At 39.8% G+C, this 25,609-nt stretch overlaps 1 protein-coding gene and 1 pseudogene across 2 annotated transcripts in view; one reads left to right on the top strand and one right to left on the bottom strand.

Moving 5' to 3' along the window:
* The window catches only part of Mib1 (MIB E3 ubiquitin protein ligase 1), a 124,466-nt gene that overhangs the window by 93,284 nt on the left and 5,573 nt on the right, over positions 1 to 25,609 (top strand). Inside the window, exons 13-21 of one of the 2 annotated variants that reach the window (NM_001107405.2) lie at positions 1,759 to 1,891; positions 2,282 to 2,368; positions 4,577 to 4,738; positions 8,609 to 8,790; positions 11,619 to 11,811; positions 13,559 to 13,637; positions 17,631 to 17,744; positions 20,892 to 20,992; positions 24,646 to 24,883. In NM_001107405.2, the coding sequence (NP_001100875.1) occupies positions 1,759 to 1,891; positions 2,282 to 2,368; positions 4,577 to 4,738; positions 8,609 to 8,790; positions 11,619 to 11,811; positions 13,559 to 13,637; positions 17,631 to 17,744; positions 20,892 to 20,992; positions 24,646 to 24,786 (1,192 nt within the window). In that variant the 3' untranslated portion in view covers positions 24,787 to 24,883. Of the gene's footprint in view, positions 1 to 1,758; positions 1,892 to 2,281; positions 2,369 to 4,576; positions 4,739 to 8,608; positions 8,791 to 11,618; positions 11,812 to 13,558; positions 13,638 to 17,630; positions 17,745 to 20,891; positions 20,993 to 24,645; positions 24,884 to 25,609 lie in introns of those variants that run through there. The other variant, XM_039096931.2, reaches the window with a different exon arrangement.
* On the bottom strand, positions 5,797 to 8,584 carry Ubald2-ps1 (UBA-like domain containing 2, pseudogene 1; annotated as a pseudogene).

A 25,609-nucleotide genomic window follows, 5' to 3' on the forward strand; every position in this document is an offset into this window, starting at 1 on the left:
ATTTGAAATTCTGTAGGCTTCTTTATGCTTATGGGCATCTCTTTCTTTAGGGAAGTTTTCTTCTATAATTTTATTGAAGATATTTTACTGACACTTTAAGTTGGGAATCTTCACTCTCTTCTATACCTATTATCCTTAGGTTTGATCTTCTCATTGTGTCCTGGATTTCCTGCATGATTTGGGTTAGGTGCTTTTTGTGTTTCGTATTTTCTTTAATGATTATGTCAATGTTTTCTGTGGTATCTCCTGCCCCTGAGTTTCTGGTTTATCTCTTGAATTCTGTTGTGATGCTTGTGTCTATGACTCCTGATCTCTTTCCTAGGTTTTTTATCTCCAGGGTTGTCTCCCTTTGTGATTTCTTTATTGTTTCTATTTTCATTTTTAGATCCTGGATGGTTTTGTTCAATTCCTTCACCTGTTTGGTTGTATTTTCCTGTAACTCTTTAAGGGATTTTTTGTGTTTCCTCTTTAAGGGCTTCCACTTGTTTGCCTGTGTCTTCTGTATTTCTTTAAGGGAGTTATTTATGTCCTTCTTAAAGTCCTCTATCGTAATCATGAGGTGTGATTTTAATTCTGGATCTTGCTATTCTGGTGTGTTGGGGTATCCGTGCCTTCCTGTGGTGGGAGAACTAGATTCTGATGATGCCAGGTGGCCTTGGTTTCTGTTGCTTAGGTTCTTGTCCTTGCCCCTTGCCATCTGGTTATCTCAGGTATTAGCTGGTCTTGCTGTCTCTGACAGTGGCTTGACCCTATTGTAAGCTTACATGGCAGCATTACTAGAGACCGACTTTCTCCTAGCAGGATCTGGGTACAGAGAGCTAGCTGTGTCACAAGGTCAGCTCTGGGCGCAGATGGACACTGGAAGGATCCTGTCCCAGACTGCTCCTTGGCTCCTGTGTCCTGAGGAGCAGGGTGTTGGTCTCATCTGTGTTCTCAGGTGTGTCAGCACTCTTCAGAGACTAGCTCTGTCCTAGTGGAATCTTGATACAGAGAGCTTTGGCTCCAGGTGCAAACAGAACCAAAGCCTATTCTTAAGACTCTTGGCACTTCCTACATGGGATTCATTAAGTTCTGCTATCAAAAACATTTGCAACCGAGTCCTCTGAGGTCCTAATATCAGTGTAGAGTCTGAGTTTTTCATAGAAAATATTGTTGTGAGGAAAAGTTGCCAAGAAGCATTTATTTCTTAATTTGGTTCTCTGGGTCTCTGGGACATTTTAGTCTTTTATGTTCTTTAGGGTGTCTTTGGCTTTTTTGGCTCTTTGAAATTATTAACGATTTTAGAAGTGTAAATATTGAATTATGATTAAGTCAGACTTTTACTTCTGCTATTCCTAACAAACCTCTGAGTGTGCCTGGTCACTGTTTCCCACTGTCTCCCTTGTTACCTGCTGTTGTTTGTTACTTCTTTTATGGGTAGAAACTACTGAAGGTGAATATGGGTTTCCTCAGGCCACCCTGTTTGCTCTCTGTTCCTCCTGGGAGGTTTCCCTTTCAACCACAGCTTTCCTCTCTAATGTCTGTGCTGACTTCATTCTGCAAATGCTGACAGTTTGTTTAGCTTTCAGAATATCACAAAAGGAAACATTGGAGAATTATGATAGTAATTCCTGCCTGTGTATAGAAACATAATTTTCTTTCTTCATTATTTTTTAAAGGCTTTCTTAATTTGATAACAGGGTTTCTTTTGAATATTTTTCTAAAGAAAACAAAAATCATATTATGCAAATGTAAAGACAATGTCAATTTGTCTTTTAGTGCAATGCGTGTTTTACTCTCAAAATTACCAAGACCATGGATTGTGGATGAGAAGAAAGATGATGGTTATACTGCCTTGCACCTGGCTGCCCTGAATAATCATGTGGAAGTGGCTGAGCTGTTGGTGCATCAGGTAGGAGAGGCAGTTATGCTTTAACAGAACTTCAGGTCACTAAAATTTACTTTGAATCCTGTATGGAGACACAGATGCTTTTCAGAAGTACTTACAGCTTATAGGAATTGCTTTCAGGGGACAGTGAAAGAGAATACTTTGTCCCTGAGCTGGTTTAAGGTAGTCACTGTAAAGGAAATACTCATATTTACATTAACTGTTCTACCTGTAGGTTTGTTGTCTGTCTGTCTGCCTGCCTGTCAAGTTTTTACTCTCTGTATGAGAACTGTGTCTGGGCAACTTCCAAGGAAGATGTAGTGGTGGACAGAGCTATGTATTCCTTGTAAATAACTGTTTGCATGTTCTTCTCTGTTGTTCAGATGTAACCATCTAAAATCTGTTCATTGTTAGGGAAATGCAAACTTGGATATCCAGAACGTGAACCAGCAGACGGCCCTACACCTTGCTGTTGAACGGCAGCACACCCAGATTGTCAGGGTAAAGTATTCATTCATGTCAATATGAGCTTGTAATAGCTTTCTAACCATGCTAAGATTTAGAGCATTTCATTTGTGTCTGAGGGATAGGGAGTAAATACCTAGTTCAAAGTCTTCAGCCCATGTTCTCAGACTTCTCATAATATTAGTGAGAAATGCATTGGTAAAAAATAAAAGAAGGTTTCTTTTATCCCGCCTCACGGCTCTCTTACTGTGGACTCAGTTAAGTCACCACATGAAAGAACACACCACACAATAACCTCTGATCCAATCGATAAGATATAATTTATCCATCTAGATAGCACAAAATCCTGTACACACCCATCCCTTAAAAATAGTTATAACAACCTGTATCTATGTGCAGAGAAGAATCTTAACATCTGCTGCCATGTTCTCCCAGCTCCTTCTCTTTCTGCCCCCTCTCTCCTGCTTCTAAAATTAAATGTCTGTCCATCCTTCCTTGATCACCCAATGACAGGCCTCGTTTTTCTTGTCTGCCTTCACCTGCATAATAACATCAATCTACACTTCACCATTTCTGTCTAATAAAAAACAACTTTTCTTTCAAATGTAAGCTGAGCACAACTATTCTTTTGTAACTTATAAAGTAATAAAGTATAAAAAATATCTTAACACTCAGTCCAATATTTTATCAGTTAGACAGAACATTTCCTTATCTATTCCAGCTTTAAAAAGGCTTAAAATCCATGTTATATCCTGGCTAGCTTGTATACTATCTAATTAAACATGTATTCTCAAAGTTAAACAGCCTGGGTAGGTTATGAGACTATAACTAGTTTCAACCTGTCAGAAATCTGAGAATGACCAATATTATCTGAAAATATAGGGAGCCTAACATGGCTTCCCGAACTGAAACAGGTTTGAAGAGACAATTGTCTACTTGTACAGTCCCCTGTCAGCAACACATGAGAGCAAGTCTTCAACCTTCTGGCCTAGGATCACCTGACAGACTTTTGAATTGCAGAATTTCAAAGGGCTGATCATTCTGGCTCAGCAGAAATTATCAGTCAATGTGTCCTTTTCTGGACATTTATTTCGTCTATAGAAGAAATAAGCAATTTCTGCCCTAGTGGCTGTCTTGCCATAATACATCACCTCACCTGGAGGTAGATGTTCAATTTCTTCTTTGAATCTACCAAAGGGGAGCTATTAGGGAGCAGACATGTCTCAACAAAAGATAAATAACATTAAATTTCATATTTTGTGGTTTTCTGACGTTTTTGAAAACCATCTAACTATATAAGTAATCTGGACTGTTGTCTGTTAATTATCTTAATAAATTATCTTGAAAGCACTCTAACAATAAACTTGGATCCATGAACTCACATGGCCCTCAGCTCACATGTTTAATCATCTCAGATTACTTTTATAATAGCAGTAAAGGAATAAGTTTTGTATTCCTCACTGCGTTGATAGGCACAATGCCTCTATGTGAGAGTAACAATATTAATTTTAAATTGATAAGAAATTTGTATCAAAGAAAATCTGAACTTTTATCAAATAAATTCTGTACTAATGTAAAAGGTTATAACTTTTGCTTAGCAACAAATATTTTTTTTTAACCAAATGAGATTATGGCTGTAAAATCAATTTTAGCTAATTCTCCCTGTTAAATTATGACCTTTTCTAAATTCTCTAGAAAGACAACCTTAGAATAAACACTTTTAGCCTCCCAAATGAATGCTGATCCTTGGCTCACTTTCTTCTCCTTTTCAGTCTGGTACATCAGACCATCACACAGGGCCACTCACATTCAGTGTGGGTCTGCCTCTGTTAAACCTCTAGAAACTTCCTCAAAAACATACCCACCCAGAGGTGTGTTTCCTAGGTTGCTTCAAATCTAAACAAGTTGACAACAAACATTAACCACAAGTTTGAAAAATAAGTCTTAGAATTATATTTTATATAACTTTTTAGAACAAAAAAGAGACGAAACAAGACAAAAAGTACAATTTGCCAAGACAGGTAAGGCTGTACAGAGATTAGTCTTAGGTAGTTGTAGAAAGGATTAAGAAGGATTGTTGAAACATGTCAGGACAATCAGTAATTCATTTTGCCACTGTTTTAGCAAACATTGTTTGCATTTGTTGTTGTTTAAAATTTCAGATAGGTCTAGAATGCTCACTCCTGATAGGCTGCAGTTTCTTAAAGGTATGGACACTATGCAAATACGGCATCTTTCTCTCAGCTTTTGGTTCGTGCAGGTGCTAAGCTAGACATTCAGGATAAGGATGGAGATACTCCTCTGCATGAAGCTTTGAGACATCATACTTTGTCTCAACTACGTCAGCTACAAGACATGCAAGATGTGGGCAAGGTAGATGCTGCCTGGGAACCTTCAAAAAACACAGTGAGTAAAAATAATGTCCTTTCCCTGTAGTGGAAGCATGTTTTATATTTACTGGTTTGCATTGGACAAAACATTTTATCAGAGATGGACTTGGGTTTATCAAACTTTAATACTACTATTGGTCACTATGAAGTGCATTTGTTCTGTATCTTTTTTTCTTTAGAAGTTAGAAAAGTCTTTTAAAAGTTTTTTAATTAAAATTGCACCCTGGTGCATTGATTTTAATTTGGGAACTCAATCCAAAGGTAGTTTCTCTTTAGTGGTGGCCCTCTGGCCCTGGATACACACACAGACTGGAGGTCTATGGAATAGTCAGAACAGCAAGGGATGGGACAATCAAATAATCCATTCACCAGAGGGCAGCCAAATCTTCAGCTCTGCACACCTTGCTGGTGATCGGGTGACAAGTTTCAGAGTCAACAAGAGGCCACCACCAGCAGAGATGAAAATTGTCTACCAGTAATGGGGTAGAAAGTCCATGATTCTGAGGACCCTTCTGGGACCACCTCCCTTGGGGGTAGAGCTTCTCAATGGCTGGTGTGCCTTCTCCTTCCCAGAGCAGCACGGCCATCCAGCTGCATGATCACTCCATCTACGAGCACCCTTTGTTCCCCACAACTGGGCAGAGGTGAGCCTTGCCCTCTGACTGGAACATGTGTATAGGCCCCACTCTCTCACAAACATTAGCTAAATTTATATTCATAATATATTATAGTTATATATTAAAAAGAGGGAAAAAGGGGTTGGGGATTTAGCTCAGTGGTAGAGCACTTGCCTAGCAAGCACAAGGCCCTGGGTTCGGTCCCCAGCTCCGAAAAAAAGAAAAAAAAAAAGAGGAAAAAAAAAAACTTTCCTGGAGAGAAACTCCTGAAGAACCTAAGTGGCTCAGGATTTTGCTGTCCCCCCCCCCCCCACCCACAAAAATTCTCTTATAAAATCTTCCAGTGCGATCTTGGAGAACCCCCCCCCCCGCCCTCTTGCATTTCCCCCCTCCCTGCCCTCTTCCGTGTCCCCACAACCCTGGACTGCCCCCTGCTCTAGCCCAGCGGGGTCCAGTCTCATCTCTGGCCATCCATGGCTGCCATGGCTTTCTGAGGGCCGCCCCCCTGTGATGCTCCGGGGGCCACGTGGGCTGTGGGCAGTGAGGATGGAAGGTGTTGGGGGAAGAGGGCGGGATCCAGGGCACCTGGTGTTGGGTGGGGATGCGGCCCAGAAGGGGCTTAAGTTTGCAGGGGGAGGGGAGCAGGCCACTGCTGTCATGGGGCTGCTGCTGCTCTGCAGGCCCTCAGAGGTTTGAAGCTTGGAGAACATGGCCAGCGCATCAGGGAAGTTGGGTGGTGTGGCAGGGGTGTTGCTGGGAGTGCACATCAACTGCGGGTGGTGGTGGCTGTTGGGAATGTTGCTTTCTTGAAAGAACGTGCTTAGGGCGGTCTGGAACTGCCAGTGGGCCGCTTGCAGCAGCTGCTGCGCCTGGTCGGCCACGCAACCCACGGCCAGCACGAACTGGTGGATCATGACGTCGTGCCGCAGCTCCTTGGCGCAGCTTGTCACCAACATGGCGCTGGGCAGCCGCCCCAGGCTCAGGCTCGCAGCTCCGCCGCCGTTTGGTGAATGTTGTGTTTCGGCTCGCGCGGCTGCGCTGACGCCTTGTTCTGCATCTTATCAAAAGTTGTTTGGTTCTTTATAACTTCAGCATGAATGGAGTGGAGTATCTGTTATGATTTTAATTTGAAATTCCTAATGTCTGTTCATTTTGACTTGCTTTTCATTTGATCAATCCCATGTGTATTTGAAGAACTAGCTGCTCAAATCTTTTTCATTAGAATTTTAGTATTCTTTGTTTTCTTGTGGTTTTAATTTTTGAGGTGTTAGGGATTGAGTCCTAGGCCTCATGCATACTAGGCAAGCACTCTCCCACTTCCCAGGTATTTGTATTTCTTCTAGTTATTTCAAGAATTGTTTATCTAATGTGAAAACAAGGTCATAGCAAGGATGTGATGTGCACTTATTTTGCTGGTCTGTGGCTTGTGTTGCTACTAATGCAGCCACTGCCTTCTCTTCTCTGCAGGGTGATAGTGGAAGGTAGTGACTGATGGTGCAGTGCTGCTGCCTAGGAACGGGCGTGAGTTAGTATGAGATGTTCGTGTATGGAGAGGACAGCTTACTCAGGAACACTCAGTGCTATCTTTCAAGAATTAATATATAAAGACAGACATGCTAACTCATGACTGTAATCCCTCACTTAGGCTAAGGCAGGATTTGTGATCACATGTGGTATATAGTGAATTTTCAGCCAGCCTAGGCTAGAGTGAGTCTCTATCTCAAATAAACAAAACAACAAAAGCGTCCCTGTAAATTACACATCCTATAGTTTCCAGACACTGTAGAGAATAGTCAGAAGTACAGGTATACCAGTTGTGTGTATAATGACTGGTGTGATGTGTCTGTACCTTCTGTCTTCATGAGGAGAAAAAGTCAAGAATGGATATTTGGTCCTTTTTGCCTAGAAGTCTAAAATCATTCTGTTGATGTCTTCCTTGTTAGTAGTGCCCTGGCATGGCAAGAAGTGAGTTGTATTGTACATTCACGTTTCTTTCCCTTTTGACAGTGGTGTTTTGTGATGAGGCCTCAGTCTATCCCAGTTATCCTCAAACTCTTGTTCCTCCTGCCTTGACCTTTGAATGACTGGGATCATGGTGTAAGCCATCATGCTCAATTTTTAGCATTAAGACAGAAAGTCTTAATGTTGAAAAAGTATAATTAGTTTTTTATTAGGTATGCTTCATGTGTCCTAAGAAATCTTTGGCAAAATGAAGGTCATTCAGACTTCTTGCTATGGAAGCTTATGAGGCTGAGTTACTGCATTTAAGTTCAAGGGAACTTTTATATAGTGTATGTTATAGGTGGCAGTTCATTTGTCACTGGTGGATGGCCAACTCTCCCTACACTGTTTGTTGAGTAGCATCTTTTTCTGCTGCCTTTATCCAAGATCAGTAAGCTATTTATCTGGAGGTTTCCTTTTACATACGGCATCTTGTTCCTTTTGTCCATGTTCTTTCTTAGCTATGGGATACCCACTCAGGTATCTTATAGCTTTGTGATTCAGCATTTGTATATATTGAAATCAGGCAATGGAAGTCCTCCAAATTTATTTTAAATGATTGGTTATTTTAAGCCTTTTCACTTTCAAATGAATTTTATTATCATTATAAAGAGTATAAATGTATCTGAGGCCGGAATGTTTGTGAGTTGTTGTTTGTAAGACTCTGGGTATATATTTTTAACTCCTTTGTATCTTCTTTTTTCTTATTTTAAAGTTGAGAGGAGCAAACTTCTCTCCACAGGTTGTTGTATAAGATCATAAAAGTACTTAAAAACACTACCTGGCTTCTATGGGTCCTCGTTGATTCTTGATCATTATACTTTTAACAATTTCAGATATATTTGGGTCCATAACTCAGATGATGTAATCATATCCTGGTTCTTTTCATTCTTCAAGTTTTGCCTTGATTCAGAAGCATTGAGTTTGTAGCAACCTCAGAGCCACTAAACTGAGTAGGAACAAAAATGCTATTTCTTCTTAACCAGAAACTGTACTTGAGTTCCTTAGCCGTAATTGACCTGACTTTGGTTCTGTGTAGTTTCTGAATCAATCATGTAGGAAGTAGGCATCCAATTGAGTTTAGACACTTTTGGTCCACTTGTACACTGGAGAGTAAGTTCACAAATGTGGGAAAATGGGGATTGGAAAGAGAGGAGTCTATATTAGGACTGAAACTCTTACATGTCTAATACATGCACATATTGGTAGCAGTGATTGATGGCAGATCTCTGTAAGGGGAAATAATGATTCTTTTCATTTGATTTCAGTTAATAATGGGACTTGGTACTCAGGGGGCCGAGAAGAAGAGTGCAGCATCTATTGCGTGTTTCTTGGCAGCCAATGGTGCCGACCTCAGCATTCGAAATAAGAAGGGTCAGTCACCACTGGATCTCTGTCCTGACCCAAGTCTCTGCAAAGCTCTGGCAAAATGTCATAAGGAAAAAGTCAGGTCTGTAGTTTTGTCCTGTACTGTACTGTTCTATCCCCGAGCTGCTGTGTAACTTCCTCGGGGAGGACGTGGGGCTAGCAGGAATCTTGATCCTTGAAGTTCTTAGACTTCTGTGTGTCCACTTTCATCCTTGGAAACCATTCCTCTATGTAGTATGCCTCATTTCATGTTACAGTTCCCACTTATGTATATTACCCTACGGGTAAGCCTAAGGAATTTCTCTACACTAGCTTGATCTTCTAGGGAGCCTGCATACTCTCTGAACTATAAGAAAAAGCCTTACGAGTTAAAAAAAGGAGCTCTGACTAATGTTAGAATATTTTTCTGCAACAGATAGTTTACTCTCTATGAACAGAGTGAGTATCATGGAAAATTTGTAATACTTTTAGCACCTTGCACCAAGACCTTGAAGACAGTTACTAGCAGTAAAGGGTTAAAAGAATGAAGAAAAGAGCTGCCAGGTTGATTGGGCATTTTCCCTAAAGATGATCACTTCACACATTCCTATGTGAAATGTCAGTAATTTTAGTGAAAACTTCTGGTATACATTTTTTTAACTGAGTAGGCACACAAAAAGTACACATCTCTTTTGACCTTTATATCTCTTATTAGCGATAATATTGGTAGCTTTCCCCTTTTGTATTTTCTCAACCTTTTCTTTTAGATCATGTCACTCCTTTTTTTCTTTTTCTTTTTCTTTTTTTTTTTTTCTTTTTTCTTTTTTTTTGAGCTGGGGACCGAATCCAGGGCCTTGCGCTTGCTAGGCAAGCGCTTTACCACTGAGCTAAATCCCCAACCCCGTCACTCCTTTTTTAAAAAATATTTTATATATGTGAGTTCTGTTGCTATCTTTAGACACACATCAGATCCCTTTACAGGTGGTTGTGAGCCACCATGTGGTTGCTGGGAACTGAACTTGGGACCTCTGAAAGAGCAGCCAGTGCACTTAACTGCTGAGCCATCTCTCCAGTCCTTTCTCACTTCTTTTAAAATGTATCTGTAACCACTGGACAGTGGTGACACACACTCCTAATCCCAGCAATCTGGAGGCAGAGGCAGGTGGGTCTCTGAGAAAGAGGCCAGACAGGTCTACAGAGTGAGTTTTAGGGCACACAGGAGTACACAGAGAAACAAAAATAAACAAGAACAAGAACAAAGTATATGTAATGATGAAATGACATTACTTTGGATTTCATGAACAGAACTTGTGATGGGTAAAAGTAAGATGAAGGGGTTGGGGATTTAGCTCAGTGGTAGAGCACTTGCCTAGCAAGCGCAAGGCCCTGGGTTCGGTCCCCAGCTCCGAAAAAAAGAAAAAGGAAAAAAAAAAAGTAAGAGTGTGTGTGTGTGTGTGTGTGTGTGTGTGTGAGAGAGAGAGAGAGAGAGAGAGAGAGAGAGAGAGAGAGAGAGAGAGTATTGATAATGAAAAGACAGAGGAGTATGTGTGTGTTAAAGAAAATATATTGAGGATTTATTTTAAAGATTCATTTTAGTTATTTTTAATTTTGTGTCTGTCAAGACAGGAGGTTTCAGATCCCCCTGGAGCTGTGTCCTCTGAAGCACAGTACATTCTCTTAACCACTGAGATGTCTTTTTATCTCTCTTTTAATATAAGTAACTTAAGTGGGAACCTAAGCTAGCTTGGTACCCCAACTTTAAGTATTTTAATGTATATATTTAAATTATATATATATATAAATATATATATAATTATATCTTTAAGGAACTTAACATTCTGATATAGGAATACAGAATATATTTATAAATAGATACAAAACACTCTCATTACTACAATAATAACTTTGAGCAGTGGGGCATTACTATAGAACCTTTATGTGCATTCATAAGTTCCTAAAACCTGTATTAATTTTTCATAGCTATATTAGTTATACACACATGTATTTCCTGCCTGCTTCTACATATTTATGAACTGTAGTCTACCTTTCTGAAGTATAATTTTAGCCTTCTGAACAGCACATTCAGTGGAATGTCAGAATAGCAGCTAAAGTGTCTTCTTTACAGTTTTTCACCCTTTTTGAACTCTGGTGGTGTTTGTTTATTCTATGTGTATAAGCACACTGTTGCTGTCTTCAGACACCCAGAAGAGGGCATCTGATCCCAATTACAGATGGTTATGAGCCACAATGTGGCTGCTGGAAATTGAACTCAGGACCTCTGGAAGAGCAGTGAGTGCTTTTAACCACTGAGCCATCGCTCCAGTCCCTGGTGATTTATTAATATATCATTAATATAGTAATATAGTGCTACTTGAGATTTTTGTTCCATTCCTCTGGCAGCCTCTGCTGTGTCGTGTAGATAGAACATTTCACTTACATTTGTTTTTTTGTTTATTTTGAGACAAAGACTCACTATGTTGCTCTGACTTATTAAACTCACTGTGTAGGCCAGGCTGTTCTTGAACTCACAGAGACCCACCTGTCTCTGCTTCTTGAATGCTGGGATTAAAAGCATGCACCCCTACAACCAGCTCATTAAATTACCTTTTGCTAGTGTTTTTAGCTTTTTATTGTAAGTTCACTTTTTTTCATTGAGTCTTAATTTAGAGATTGACTGGCACCAGAAGAATGTGAATGTGCAGAGAGGTTATAAATAGGAAAATGAACCTTTTTGGTCTATGCTTTTGAGCAATAAAGATGAAATAAGCAATTATAAATTTAAAAAATAGAAAAAGTTTTAAATAACGTTGACATTTGATTTTTAATATAATCTGGTTTTATGTGTGCTGGTAACACTCTGGATGTTAAAAAATTAACATATTTGTTTAGAATATTTGGATGGACCTGATTTGAAATATTTTGTTTTCTTAGTGGCCAAGTGGGTTCTCGGAGTCCTTCTATGATTAGCAATGATTCTGAAACCTTAGAGGAGTGTATGGTGTGCTCAGACATGAAGAGAGACACTCTTTTTGGTCCATGTGGACACATTGCGACGTGTTCTTTGTGTTCTCCTCGTGTCAAGAAATGCCTCATTTGTAAAGAACAGGTTCAGTCCAGGACGAAGGTAATAAACTGGCCAGTATTTTGCTGTTGTGGTGTATTGTGGAGTTCTGTAAGACGTAATGCTCTCCTCTCTGATAGGTATTTTACTGTGCTCTTACAAATAGGTTAAATATCATAATACATAATTTATATATTTAAAGAGATTATTAGTTCAGAGTTTCTGAATTGATTTCTAGTCTATTCTTACTAATGTTCCTTGTGACGTTTGTTATCAGAATTTAAAGGCCATACATAGTTTTTAAGTCTTTCTTTTTAGTTTACATTTCCTTTTTATATCTAAAGTATAATACTTAAAAAAATTAGTCACCTGTTTTTCTTTCAGAGCCTTTTACGATTTAGATACATTCTTTCAGAGTCTTTTACAATTTAGACACATTGAATTCTGCTTTATATTACTACGAAGTTTTAAAATCTGTGGAAATTTAAAAAAACAGACATGTCTAAGCAATCAACAGATTTTCTGGGTTACTAGCTGTTTTTGACCATGAGGAAATAGTGACCCCAAGTATTTAAAGGGGAATCAACAGTTTCATGGAAGAAAAATCCTAAAACTCATATTTAGTGGAAAGGGTGTTTTTAAGAGGAATCATTTGGATTTTTCAGTAATTAGGTTAGTTTAAATACATTACAAATTAATATATACTTTTTGTTGAATTAGGAAGTAAAAGTTTGTTCATTGTAAGTGCTAGCAATCAAAGTGGGAAGTGATCACTTTGTTAAGTAACGTCACTACATGCTGGGAGGACATCATCTGCTCAGAGTCACAAAATGCTTTGATTCAGTTGTTCCACGGTGGGAGTGTAACCTGAGAAAATAATCCAGAAGGGGAATATTTGTGCTTAGAAAGTCTTTTCTTTTAAATAGGAGGAAGGATAGACACGTCATTATTAGATCAATTTGCTCTATTATTTCAAACTCTTACAAATATTAGTAGGTAATTTATTAGTATTGGTGGTGGTTTTTTAGTTCAAGAATATCAGAGACCAACACGGTTTTACTCTACTAAACTAGTTTGCCAGGAGTGCAAACTCCATGTACAATTCTGAGTCATAGGCTGGGAGAGCACAGGTACATGAAAGCAAGCAAGAGCACAGTGTTTCAGTGCTTGGATGGTGTTATAGTGAGAGATGGTCATTTCTGGATAACAGTACTAATAAGTCAAAGGTAGTTAAGCGTGACTGTGCTGAAGTAAGGTAGCCTGTTTGGAAAACAAGCGTGAATCTAAGGCAGTGGTATGAGCTAGAAGGAAAAGGGTTTGTTATAGTACACAAATTGTACACATTGTAGATGAGGTCAAATCGAAATTGTAAGTCGGTTGTGGAAGACTTATAGACTTAGAAACAGGATGGGTGAGGGATGACCTAATGCTTTGGGCTCTAGGAAGCATGGGGATTGGCCAGATCCTAGAAGGGGTTTTTATGAAGAATTGCCTTGATGGAGGCAACACAGACACCCTCTGTTAAAGTTAAGCCCAGCAGTTTGACTGATCTGGGTAGGATTTTGTTGTTTGGTGTCCTCACAGCCATTTGCTTTAATATTTAATATTTAGTATTTTATTAAAATTTCCTTAAAGTTTTTGAAAAAAAGGAAACTAACATTTAGCTCCTTGTCCCTGACCTCAGCTGCAGTGGCATCTCTCTACACAGCTCTTCATGTCAGGTTCTGGAGTGGGGAAAGACACGGCCATGTAAGCTGCTGGGGTGACATGATTTCTCTGCAGTTGTTCACTCTGCCTTTTCTCACTGTAGATTGAAGAATGTGTGGTGTGTTCTGACAAGAAAGCAGCCGTTCTCTTTCAACCTTGTGGGCACATGTGTGCTTGTGAGAGTAAGTAGCCTATTGGGAACCTGCCCAGTGTTATCATAGCAACAACAGTGAAGGACTGCATCTCCGATGTTTGTTTATTGGCTAACCCATCTGCAGAAAAGCTGGACAAGCATTTAGTACCTTTTTGGTCTTTTTTTGAGCAACAGAGTATACTGAATAATTTGACCACTGAAATTCTATGTTCTGTCAGATTGGACTCTTTAAATTAATTTTGGCTTTTATTGGTGTGTTATTTACTTATTTATTTTTGAATTGTTAATTTATTTTGTGCTACCACAAAAGGATCTCCTCCCCCAGTCCCCGGACACACACAGTAGAGACTTCCACAGCAGTTACAACATTGAGTCCCTCCTTTTGCATGTAGCAGTGGTTGGTGTGTGCTAGAGCACCTTCATGTCTTCACCTTCATGTTGCTTTCCCTGTGTCCCTGCCCAATTCCTCAGCTCTAATCTTGTTATGTTAATATTAGGTTAGGGGAAATTTAATAAGTCTTTTCTTTGGGAAGACAATATTGAAGCTTTTGAGATGCTTTAAATAGTGGTCCTCAAATTTCCTAATGCTGTGTGACCCTGTAATACAGTTCCCCATGTTGTGATGACCCCAACCATAAAATTATTTTTGCTACCTCTTCATAACTGTGATCTACTATTGTTAAGAATCACAATGTGTCTTTTATTACAATATGATGTACAGGATATCTGATGTAACCCTGTGAAAGGGTTGTTCGACCCCCAAGGGGGTCATAAGCCACAGGTTGAGAAACTGCTTTAAAGTCTCCCTTAAGGACATTTACCTAAAAAAAAAAAAGGATTTTATTTATTTATTATATATAAGTGCATTGTAGCTGTCTTCAGATAGAAGAGGGCATCGGATCCCATTACAGATGGTTGTGAGCCACCATATGGTTGCTGGGAATTGAACTCAGGACCTCTGAAAAAACAGTCAGTGCTCTTAACTGCTGAGCTATCTGTCCAGCCGAAGGACATTTATTTTGAAGGCTTTGACTTTTTATATCCCTCTAATATCTTACAATATTTTAAATTCTCTTTCTTTTGTTGGCTTTTGTTTGTTTTGTTTTACTTATCAGTAAAAGATCTCAAAAAGTTTTAATACTTTGTTTAAATGGTATTTCATATTACAAAATACGTTAGTCAGGAAGTATTGGTTTTTAATATAAGTAGAATAGTATGCAAATTACATTGCCTTATTGGTAGAGATGCCCTTTAAATGTTAAATTTTATTTTATATTTATTTATATTTATATATATGATTTATATTTATTTTTGTGTATGTCTGTGGGTTATACATGTACCTATGGGTCTGTAACTAACATGTGTGTAGGGGAATCTGAGGACACTGGAGGGAGCTGGTTCTCTCTTCTTCCCTGTAGGTTCTGGGGCTCAAACTCAGATGGTCAAACTTGATCACAAATGTCTTACCCATTGAACTGTTTTATAGGTCCCAGGAATACTGGTGTTTTGTTTTTATTTTTGTTTTAATTTTTTTCATTCTGATAGAAAACTAAACATAGGGTTAAGGATTTGTACTGTTGACAGTCTAACTCAAGTAATTGTTTCTATTTACTGAGGTAGGTGTAAAGGCTGTCATCAGCCGTCACAACAACATGAAAGACATACCCTCTCTTTAGCAAACTTTTGTAGACCAGAGGTTAGCAAACATTTTTCTGTCTGAGAACAAACAATGTCCCTTGGCTTTGTAGACCACATGACTTTGCAGTGGTCACTCACCTCTCCCAACTGCCCAGCATCGCCACTGCAGTCCGGAAGTGACCATAGGAGCGATGTAACTGTCTGGGTTTTAATAGAAGCTTATTCACGTGGACAGGCTTTGGGGCAGTGACTTGTTGACTCCTTCCTACTGTAGACCAAGTAATGCCTGTGTGAGATTTGAAAGATAGTTAAGTACACAGTCCCTTGAGCCTTAATATTTTATTTTTCCCCAAGGATTTCCAAAACTTTTACAAGATTCTCACTTTGTAGTGTACTAGCTAACTTCGAACTTTTAACTCTGAACTAGACATTTTACTCTCTTTTTAAATGTATCATAATTCAATCTTCAGCACAATCATAGTTAGGTGAGTTTTCCACGTTTTCCTGTTTAGTTATGGTTCTTGGGACCACTCCTGTGGTCTCTTGCACGTTGAGTAAGTGTAATGCTGCAGAGCTACATCCGCAGCCCGAAACTTTGTGTTTGTTTGGGTTTTTGGAAAGGGTCTTACATGTAGCCCAGGCTAACCTTGAACTTTTGATCTTTCCACTTCTGCCTCCCAAGTACAGGAATTGCCTGTGTGCCCCCTGCTGCCCAGCTTCTAAGCATGCTATTGACCACTTACTTATGGCTGAGGCAAACAGTCCTCTCATAATGAGTATATGCTGAAGTGTTTAGTTCAGAACCAATGCTACAGTGATGTTAGCAGAGCGTTGGAGTCTTGAAGAGTATAAAGTACCTTGACCATTCAAAGGAAGAGTGTTACAACCCTTTTGAAGAGGCTAATTATTTATTTATTTAGAAAATTCCATTGTTTAGAAATATATAATCAAACAGTTATAGGACGTCCATGTGGTTTTGGTGGTATGTTTGTTTAGTATATAATACATTAATCCCCCAGACTAAAGACAAATCTCAGACTAGATTTGTTAGTGCCCAAGGTTAGACTGGGCTACATGTAACTGCATATTGCATCACCAAGCGTGGGACTGGTCTATGTTCATGTTTCGATGTCAGACTGGATAATAATTCTCTACCCAGTGTGTTGTCATTAGATGTGTATAGCACCCTGTCCACATCCACGATTCCATGGCTTAATAAAGTTTGAAATGAAGCATACTTACGTGGTAAATGCTGATAAAAAAGAACATGTTAACTTACTATTTCTTATTTTATAATTAACAAGTTCAAATGTAAGATGATATGAATATTCAATAATTTATATTGTGCCTAGATATTTTTCTTTCTTTAAGAGATTTTTAAATTTGTATTCTATGTGTATGTTTTGCCTGAATGTATGTCTGTGCACTGTACATGCAGTGCCTTAGGAGGCCAGGAGAGGGTGCTAGCTTGCCCCGACTGGAATTGCTGATGAGCTGCCATGTGGGAACTGAATCTGGATTTTCAGGAAGAGCAGCTAGTGTTCTTAACCACCCCTAAGCCCTCTCTCCAGCTGCAGTGTTTCTTTTCTATAGTGAGAAAGGCTACTAAACTACAGTTTTTGAAAATTTCTCATGAAAAAGAAGGTTTTATGGAAACATTTTCCTAGTTACTCTGAAGTAGTGCTTCAGGTAACAGAAGGGAACCCCAGGGAAGGGAAGAATAAACCATGTATTATAGAAAATGTTTCTAGGAAATTAACATTCGGTCGTCATATTTTAGGGAGGCAGAGGAATCCCTGAGAGAATGAAGGGCCAAGTGAATACGTCATGTTAAATGGGCAAGGCTATATCAACAGCCCCAGAGCTTCAGACTGATGGGAAATAGCAAGTGCACATGCTTACAGTGCGTGCAGTGACCGCTGTAGGTTCCTCCTCTCAGATGTGCACATCTGCGTACAGCACTCACAGGTCCAACATTAACTGAATGTGTCAACAGTATTTCTCTCCATTGTCTAAGCCTTTTCTAAGATCTTTTTTTTTCTTTTGCTTGTTTATTTTTTTTTATGGACCTTAAAACAGGATTATAATTTGTATACCACCATTGCCAGCTAAATTTTATGATTTGGAAATATTTATTTGAAAAAAATTTACTATTCAGTTCATTAGGAAATGTTTTCCTAAAAGGTTCTTTGTTCCAGTGGACAGTTCCCATTCTTAGGTTAATAACATGATATTAAGGTAGGATATTATTTTATAACTTGTTGTTGCTAGGATCTTGTATGTTTCTTTAATGTTTGCTTCAGTATGTGGTTAATTTATAGAAATACAGCGGAGAAAGGCAACTGTTCTTAAGCTGAAGCTAAAGAAGTGTTCTCATTTTCAGACTGTGCTAGCCTGATGAAAAAGTGTGTGCAGTGCCGGGCAGTGGTTGAGCGGAGGGTGCCTTTCATCACATGCTGCGGTGGCAAGAGCTCGGAAGAGCCCTCTGATGATATCTGTGAGTGTCCTCTGTTGAGGGGTTCTTAGTTTGCTTTCTTTTTGGGTATATCCTTCCATTATAGTATGCTGTGGCCTTGTTCAACCTAAGATAGGTGGTGAGGTCTATTGACAAGAGGAGTAGGGATGATTTTTTTGGGTGCTATTGTTAGTTATAAGAAATGTAAAATTAAATTTTTATTTAGTTTGTAGTATGCTTATAGACTTTTAAAGTGTGTGTGTGTGTGTGTGTGTAAATGGAAATCAGAGTACAACTCTGGAATTGGTTCTCTCCCTCATCCTTAACTTGGGTTCTGGGGATCTAGGTTTATTGGGCAAGAGCCAAGCTTTTTTACCATTGAGCCAATCTTGCCAGCTTAACATTACACTTCTGAGGCTTTGCAATATGAAGAACATTATATTCTTACTTAAAGAATATTTGCTTTTTGTTTTAAAGATGAAATTTAGTGGCTGTGTTTATACATCTATTTCTGGGAGTCAGATTAATTCAGCATATATTATACCAATGAGCTGTGTACCAGACGAATTTAGTATATTTGGAAATGGGGCACAGAATTCCAATTTAATTTTTTTTTCAGTTTACAAATGTATTAACTTGGTCCCTTTACATAGCAGGATTGCAAGATCATCTAATTTGCATGTATTACCTTGGATAGTAATTATTAGGGACAGAGTAAGCTGAATTGTAACACAGACAATCAGAGAGATGAAAATAATTAACTTTCACATTGTTTCCTTTTATTTCATTGTGCTGGCAAAATGAAGTCATTGCTCATGCTTAGTGAGCAGTAACCTGTTGGCTTTTATTCCTAAGCCCTGCCTCCTACTTTTTCAGTCATAAAGTGTTTAAACATTTTTTCCTTTTGGGTCAGTGTCTTAGGCAGTGTTATATTGCTGTGAAGAGACACTATCACCACAACAAGTCCTGTAAAGGAAGCCATTTAATTGGGGCTTGCTTACAGTTTCATGTTAGTTCATTGTCATCATCCTAGTGGGACGTGCTGCAGGGCAGGCTTGATGCTGAAGAAGTAGTGGAGAGCACTGTCTGGGTTTACAGGGAGCAGGAAGCAGCTCTGGGATGGGCTGGGCTTCTGGAACCACAAGCCTCCCCCAGTAACACTCTGTGCCCACAAGGCCACATCTCCTATTCCCTGTCAGGTAGTGCCAGTCCCTGATGACCAGCGTCCAAACCCATGAGCCTATGGGAGCCATTCCTATTCAAGCCACCACAGTGAGAGAGAGAGCTGACTCAGCAGGTAGAGAACACACCACGTGATCCTGACATCCTGATTCAGTCCCTAGGTACAGGTACCTAAGGATTTACTGGATTCTTGGTTTTTTAAACATGTTTGGTAAATAGATGAGGAAGAACATTGCTACATACACCTCTGCCCAAAGCTCCTGCCTTTTGCCTTTTTCATAAAGAGAGAAGAATAAAATTCTGAGGCATGGGTATTAGCTAGAATAAAAAGTCAAGGATGTTCAGAGCAGGGCAGATAAAATCAAAGCGCTCATATTTACAGCTTTCTGAACTTTTCAGACCGGATTTTTAACGATAAGGAAATCTTGGCATAAAGAAAGGAGGGTCAGGCTTGAGTGGTTGTGCCTGCCATCCCACTGTAGAGAATACTCCTTTCCCTCCATCCACTCGTCCTCCATTTCCTTTAAGAAAAGAGTTGCCCTCCAAGGGACATCAACCAAATGTGGCATAACAAGTTGAATAAGACTAGGCACAAACCCTCCTATCAAGGCTGGATGAGGCAACCCAGTAGGAAGAAAAGGGTCCCAAGAGTTAGCCAAAGAATCAGAGATACAGCCCACTCCTACTGTTGGGATTCAATGAGAACACAGAGCTACACAACCATAACATAAATGCAGAGGGCCTATCTCAGACCCATACAGGCTCTGTGATTGTCACTTCAGTCTCTGTGAGCCCCTGTGAGCCCTGCTTAGTTGATCCTGTGAGTGTTCTTGTATGGGGTTCCTTGAGCCCTGCGTAATGTTTGACTGTGGGTCTCTGCATCTTCTTTGGCACATGCTTTTGTTTCTAGCACCTGAGAGACAGAGGCAGGCAGATCTCTAAATTTAAGGCCAGCATATTCTGTGTAGTGAGTTTTAGGCCAGTCATTTACATAGTAAGACTCTGTCTAAATGACCATTGATGTCGTCATCATTATTCCCATCCCCATCCTAGTATGGTGGGTGCTACCTGTAATCTGAACACTTTGGAAGTAGAATAAGATCAGGAGTTTATGGCCAGCCTGGGCTACATCGTGTGTTCAAGGCTAGTCTGGGCAATGTGAACTTTGTCTAGAAAGGAATATGCATTTTTTTAAAGTTATCAGGAGACAGATTAACACTCCTTTAGTAGTTATTTTGTTATGATTCTAGTGGCCAATGAGCAGAGAAAAAGGAGTGCATGTTTTGAACTTGCCAGAGGAAGCGAGTAGAACCCTTCAAAACTTAGAAGTTCTCTTTTGCTTCAAACCTCTCTCTCTTCCTACCTCTGCCTTTGTGTTTTTTTTTTTTTTTTGGGGGGGGGGGGGGGATAAGGTCTTTCTATGTAGTCCAGACTGACCTTGACCTAATGGCAATACTCCTGTCTTTAGTCTTGTGAGTGTGCAGCTGTAATCATTCATTACCATGTCTGGATTCCTCTATTTCTTTTTAAAAAATTATATATGCGGAAACGTATGTTCAGGTGCTTATAAACGCGCGGAAACGTATGTACAGGTGCTTATTAACTCAGGAGGCATTGAAGGCCCCGGAGCTGCAGTTACTGAGCTGATTGTAAGTCCTGTGACTTGGCTGCCGAGAGCTGAACTCCGGCTCTCCATAAGAACATTGTGAACATTCAGCCACCAAGCAACCCTCCCTAGCCCCCAAACTTTTTTCTCTTTAAGATGTAAGTGACGGTTATGTAGATGTCACTACTGTTTCTTTTCTCTCCGAATGGAATGCAGTTTTGAAGAAGGCCCTAAACGTTAGCCTCTTCTATGCCTTTCTTCTGTTGTTAAGTTTATACAACCCGTGGCGTGAAGGCATTCTACCAATCATTTTTTGTTTTTTTAATAATTAAAAGTTTAGAAATATGGCATTATGTCAAAACAGTAATAACTAAGAAGGTTTTTCTTAAATTCTGTTCTAGCGAGTGGGAATATCCCAGTGCTGCAGAAGGACAAAGACAACACAAATGTCAATGCAGACGTGCAGAAGCTGCAGCAGCAGCTTCAGGACATTAAGGAGCAGGTAATGATTGCATCCCAGCACCCAAGTGACTCCTACTCACCCAAGTGACGCTCATTTGGTGATCATCTGCCGGTCCAGTGACCTTGTCTCTAGGCACGGTTTGCCATAGCAGGTCACTTTTAGTGTTCACACGGAGCAATGACTAGTGTCTGACCTTGAGGTGGAGTCAGACATCTTCCAAAACATGGAACCCAGATAGCAGCAGACATGGTTGGACAAACCCTGAGAAGCGCAGTGAGGCACCTTTTGAACATTTGACAGCCGTGAAGACTCTTGGGACAGGTTGAAGCAGAGTGGGCAGCAGCAGTGCTCCTTCCTGCACTGCTGCTAGGAGAGGCTGCTGCCAAGGCTGGCCTGCTCAGTGCACTTAGACGCTGTCGTCGTTACCTACACAAGATGCTGCTTACAGCTACAGGCCTGGTGGACATCAGCGTGTACAGGCTGGGCAGTGATTTTCTCTGCTATTAGGAAGCAGAAGGCCTGGTACAAGAGTGTGGTCATATTGTGGACTTCTCTGACTTGTGTACATTTCTATCTGTATATACTTTAATACGTCAGAGGGGTCGTGACCCACAGGTTGAGAACCATGGCAATAGCAGTTGGTTCACGATAATTCATGACCAGAGGAAAATAGGAAGACTAGTTTAAAACTGAATGCATGTGTTTACTAAGCCTTTGAACACATATCTAAAGAGAGAAAACTTTATATTGAGTTGGATTTTTTCTATAGAATCAGCATTTAGCAATAATTCTTAAATAGTGACTAAGTAAAGATAAATAAGGACTTAAAGGTGTTTTTTTCCTCTTTGTTTGTCTTCCCCTCCCCCCTGTCCTATTGCATGGGTTTCATGTGTGGTGTCTGCACATGTTTGTATTTATGCATGTGCAAGGTTGACAAATGTTTTCCTTGGTAGCTCTCTGCCTGCCTTGTTGAACCTGAACCTGAAGGTTCTCCTGAACCTGCAAATCACTGTTCTGGCTAGGGTGGCTACCAGCATGCTCCAGGGACTCCCTAACTGCCTCCTGCACACCAGCATTGCAAGTGGGCCAGTGTGCTTACCTGGATTTTCACATGAGTTCTGGGATTCTGAACCCTGGTCCTCACTTGCTCGGGAACCATAACTATTGAATCATTTCTTTGACCCTTGTTTGTCTTTAATTTTTAAGTTAGCATACAGACTTTTGGGTTCCATTATGACATTTTTATAGATACATGTTATTCTTTGCTCTTATTTGTAACCCTCCCCACATCCCTACCAGTCAACCTTCCTTTTGTTGGTTGTCCCTTATCCCCTCCCCTACTTTAGGGTTTCTTACTGCTTTTGTGTCTCATGTGTTCCATTGCACTCTTGGCTACCTGCCTTCACATATATCCCTCCCCTCTTACATTCCTCTTTATGCTTTGTCAGTATGGATAAACACACACAGGCATTTGTAGACATTTAAATCCAGACTCTGCATATGAGAAATATGGGAATATTTGGTTTTCTGAGGCTGACTTGTTTCATGTACTGTGATTTCCAGCTCCTTCCGGTTTCCTGCCAGCATCATGATTTCATTCTTCATTATGGTTGATTTCATTTTTATGTGCCACATTTTCTATCTGTTGATAGGCATCCAGGCTGGTTCCACTTATTATGAATAGTGTGACAGTGAACATGGATGTGCAAGTCTCTGGTATACTGATGTAGAGTCCCAGGTGTGGGATAGCTGGATCTTACAGCAGTTCTGGTTTTAGCTTGTTTAATTTTGTTTCTTGTTTTTGTTTTGTTTTTAAGAATCTTCATGCTAATTTCTGTGGAGGTGGTAGCCGTTTGTGTCCCCTCATCAGGGTCTCTTTCCCTACAGCCTTGCCAGCACTTGATTCTGACGGCTGTTGTCACTTGAGTGAGATGGAAACAGTTTTAATTTACATTTCTCTGATGAGGAAAACTTTTTCAGATATTTCTTGGCCATATATTTCTTCTTTTGAGAATTATTTGATTCATTAACACATTTTGGTTGGAAATTTGTTTAATGTTTGGAGTTTTGTATTCTCTATATATTAATCTCCTGTATAATGTAGTTGGTGTAAGTCGTCTCCTGATTAATTAGTTATGCAGTCTGTGTGTTCATGAGTATGCATATATGTGTGAATGCACACGAGGAAGCCAGTGGTCATTTTCAGGCACTTTATTTATTTATTTATCCTCCCACCCTAGCACTGAAATGAGCTGCCATAGGCTGCCCCTTGTGAAGTGTTGGGGATCTGAATTCATGTCCACTGCTTGTCCTAAGAAGCGCTTTTCTGGTGGATCAGCTCCTTAGCTGTAATTTGTTTAATATTTTAGACAAGACATGGTTCCTTTGTAACCATGGATGGCCTGGAATTCGTTGTGTAGACCGAGCTGATCCTGAATGTGATCTTCTTGCTTCAGCTTCCAGAGTGCTAGGAGCATATGTGTCACCATGACAGGCTGTAGATTGTCTCTTTGCTGACAGCTTCTTTTGCTCAGAGAAAGTTTGTTATTTATTAAAGATTATTAATGTAGATAGGTACATATTTGACTTAGTCTAACAAAATAAAGCAGTTTTGGACTTGGAGAGATGCTCAATGGTTAAGAGCCACTTGGCAGCTTTTCCAGAGATCCTGAGTTTAATTCCCAGCAACCACATGGCCGAGTAAAATGGATTTTTATTAGTGTAAGCTATGTTTATGAATAAATAATGATTTTCTACTAGGGTGGCTAAAAGCACGCACCTATGTTTTCCCAAGCCTTGATAACAGAGTAGTACTGCACAGTGTTTGAGAGCAAGAACTCTGGGGCTAGAAGTTCCAGGCTGACATGTCTTGAAGATGTTTTGAACCGTGGTAAGCCAGTTCGTTTTTCAAGTGGACTGGGGCTGTACTGTGTCTAGGAGTGTAGTCCTAGCGAGGGCTGTCAGCTGCGTGTCTACACTGCTTGCCACGCCAGTGACACGCACCTGGGTACCTGCAGTAGCAAGTCTGCTTCACGTGCAGTGGAGCTGCTTTGTCTGTTGTTGCTCAAGTTCTTTTTGTATTTGCATTCTTTGTTTTGTGTAATAGTTACTTTTAGTGTTTATTATCACTTATGTTGTATGTGTTTGGCTGCAAGAGTTTAGTGTATTTCACATATGCAGAAGCCAGTGGAGATGAGACCCTGGAACTGTGAGCCAGCATGGCATGTGAGTGCTGGGAACCAAACTCAGGTCCTTTGCAAGAGCAGTGAGCATGGGAGCCCTATGAGGTGTTGTCTCCACCCCCAATATTTGTTATTTGTTTTATGTGCTACCTTTATACTGCTTTTAAATGATAACTGGTATCTGTTTTGTAGGGATCACATTTTATTATAATAACTATTTTTGAACAACTAACTTGTAAATAACTAAGTTTTTTCAAGATGTGCATTGTAGCACACACCTTACTTCCAGTACTTGGGAGGCAGAGACAGGCAGACCAGCCTGGCCTACAAACTGAGTTCACTAGCTATGGCAATACAATAAGGCCTAGTCTCAAATCCTGAAGAGTTTATTTCTGAAAAGCAGTAGATTAACTAAAATCAGGATAGAAAATTAATGATAGAAAAGACTTGTCATGTTACACTTAAAGTATAAAATGGCTCCCACTTACTCAGTCTCTCATTGTGTTTCAGACAATGTGCCCTGTGTGCTTGGATCGCCTGAAGAACATGATTTTCCTCTGTGGCCACGGAACATGCCAGCTCTGTGGAGACCGAATGAGTGAATGCCCGATTTGTCGCAAGGCAATAGAACGAAGGATTCTTTTGTACTGATTAAGAAACACAGAGTGTCTTGTTAGCTAAAGTATGTGATCATGAGATCTATCTTTGTAAGTTCTAAAGCTAGTTGGGAGTTTAATCTAGTGGGTTAATTGGTAATTTCATAATTTCTTTCTTAGAATGTAATTAGACTATATGTGGACCACCATTACAATGAAAACATAACAGTGTTTGAAATTGCCAGAGTGAGTGAATGTGAGAGCGTGTGTGTGTGTGTGTGTGTGTGTGTGTGTGTGTGTGTGTTCCTCTTGAATTTGGAATATCAAATCCATGGTAACTCATAGAAAATTTGCTTTTGGCTTTGAAGAGGAATATCCTTTAAGGACCTCCTTTTACATTTTTCTATTGCATTTTTCTTTTTAAATATGTACACATTTGTTAAACCTTAGATGTTGGCTTACAAGGTCAGTATTCCACATGATTATCATGATTTCGCATGGTGAAATGACACACTGTTCCAAAAAGTCATGCGGAAGGTGAGTGGGGCAAATCAGACTGTGTCATGTGTGCTTGGTGACACAGTGTGGTAGAGATACCTCCTGGCCGAGTCAGGCGTCTGAAGGAAAGATTGTATTTCAAGACACTTAGACATTATCCAAATGATTCTGAATCTTTAAATAAGTAGAAATATAGGGTGAGAGAATAATGACTACCTTATTTTCTAGACTTAACAGGAAAAATGACTAACTTAAATAAGTGAATAATTTCAAAATCACCAGTAGACAAGAAATGGCTAAGCAAAATTCTAGTGAGAACTGCAGGCTAGCTCAGAAAGACACAAGCACACCTCTACCTGGTCGTCACAGCTGCACTTCTT

The sequence above is a fragment of the Rattus norvegicus genome, chromosome 18 (genome assembly GCF_036323735.1).
Source record: "Rattus norvegicus strain BN/NHsdMcwi chromosome 18, GRCr8, whole genome shotgun sequence".
Classification (NCBI taxonomy): domain Eukaryota; kingdom Metazoa; phylum Chordata; class Mammalia; order Rodentia; family Muridae; genus Rattus; species Rattus norvegicus.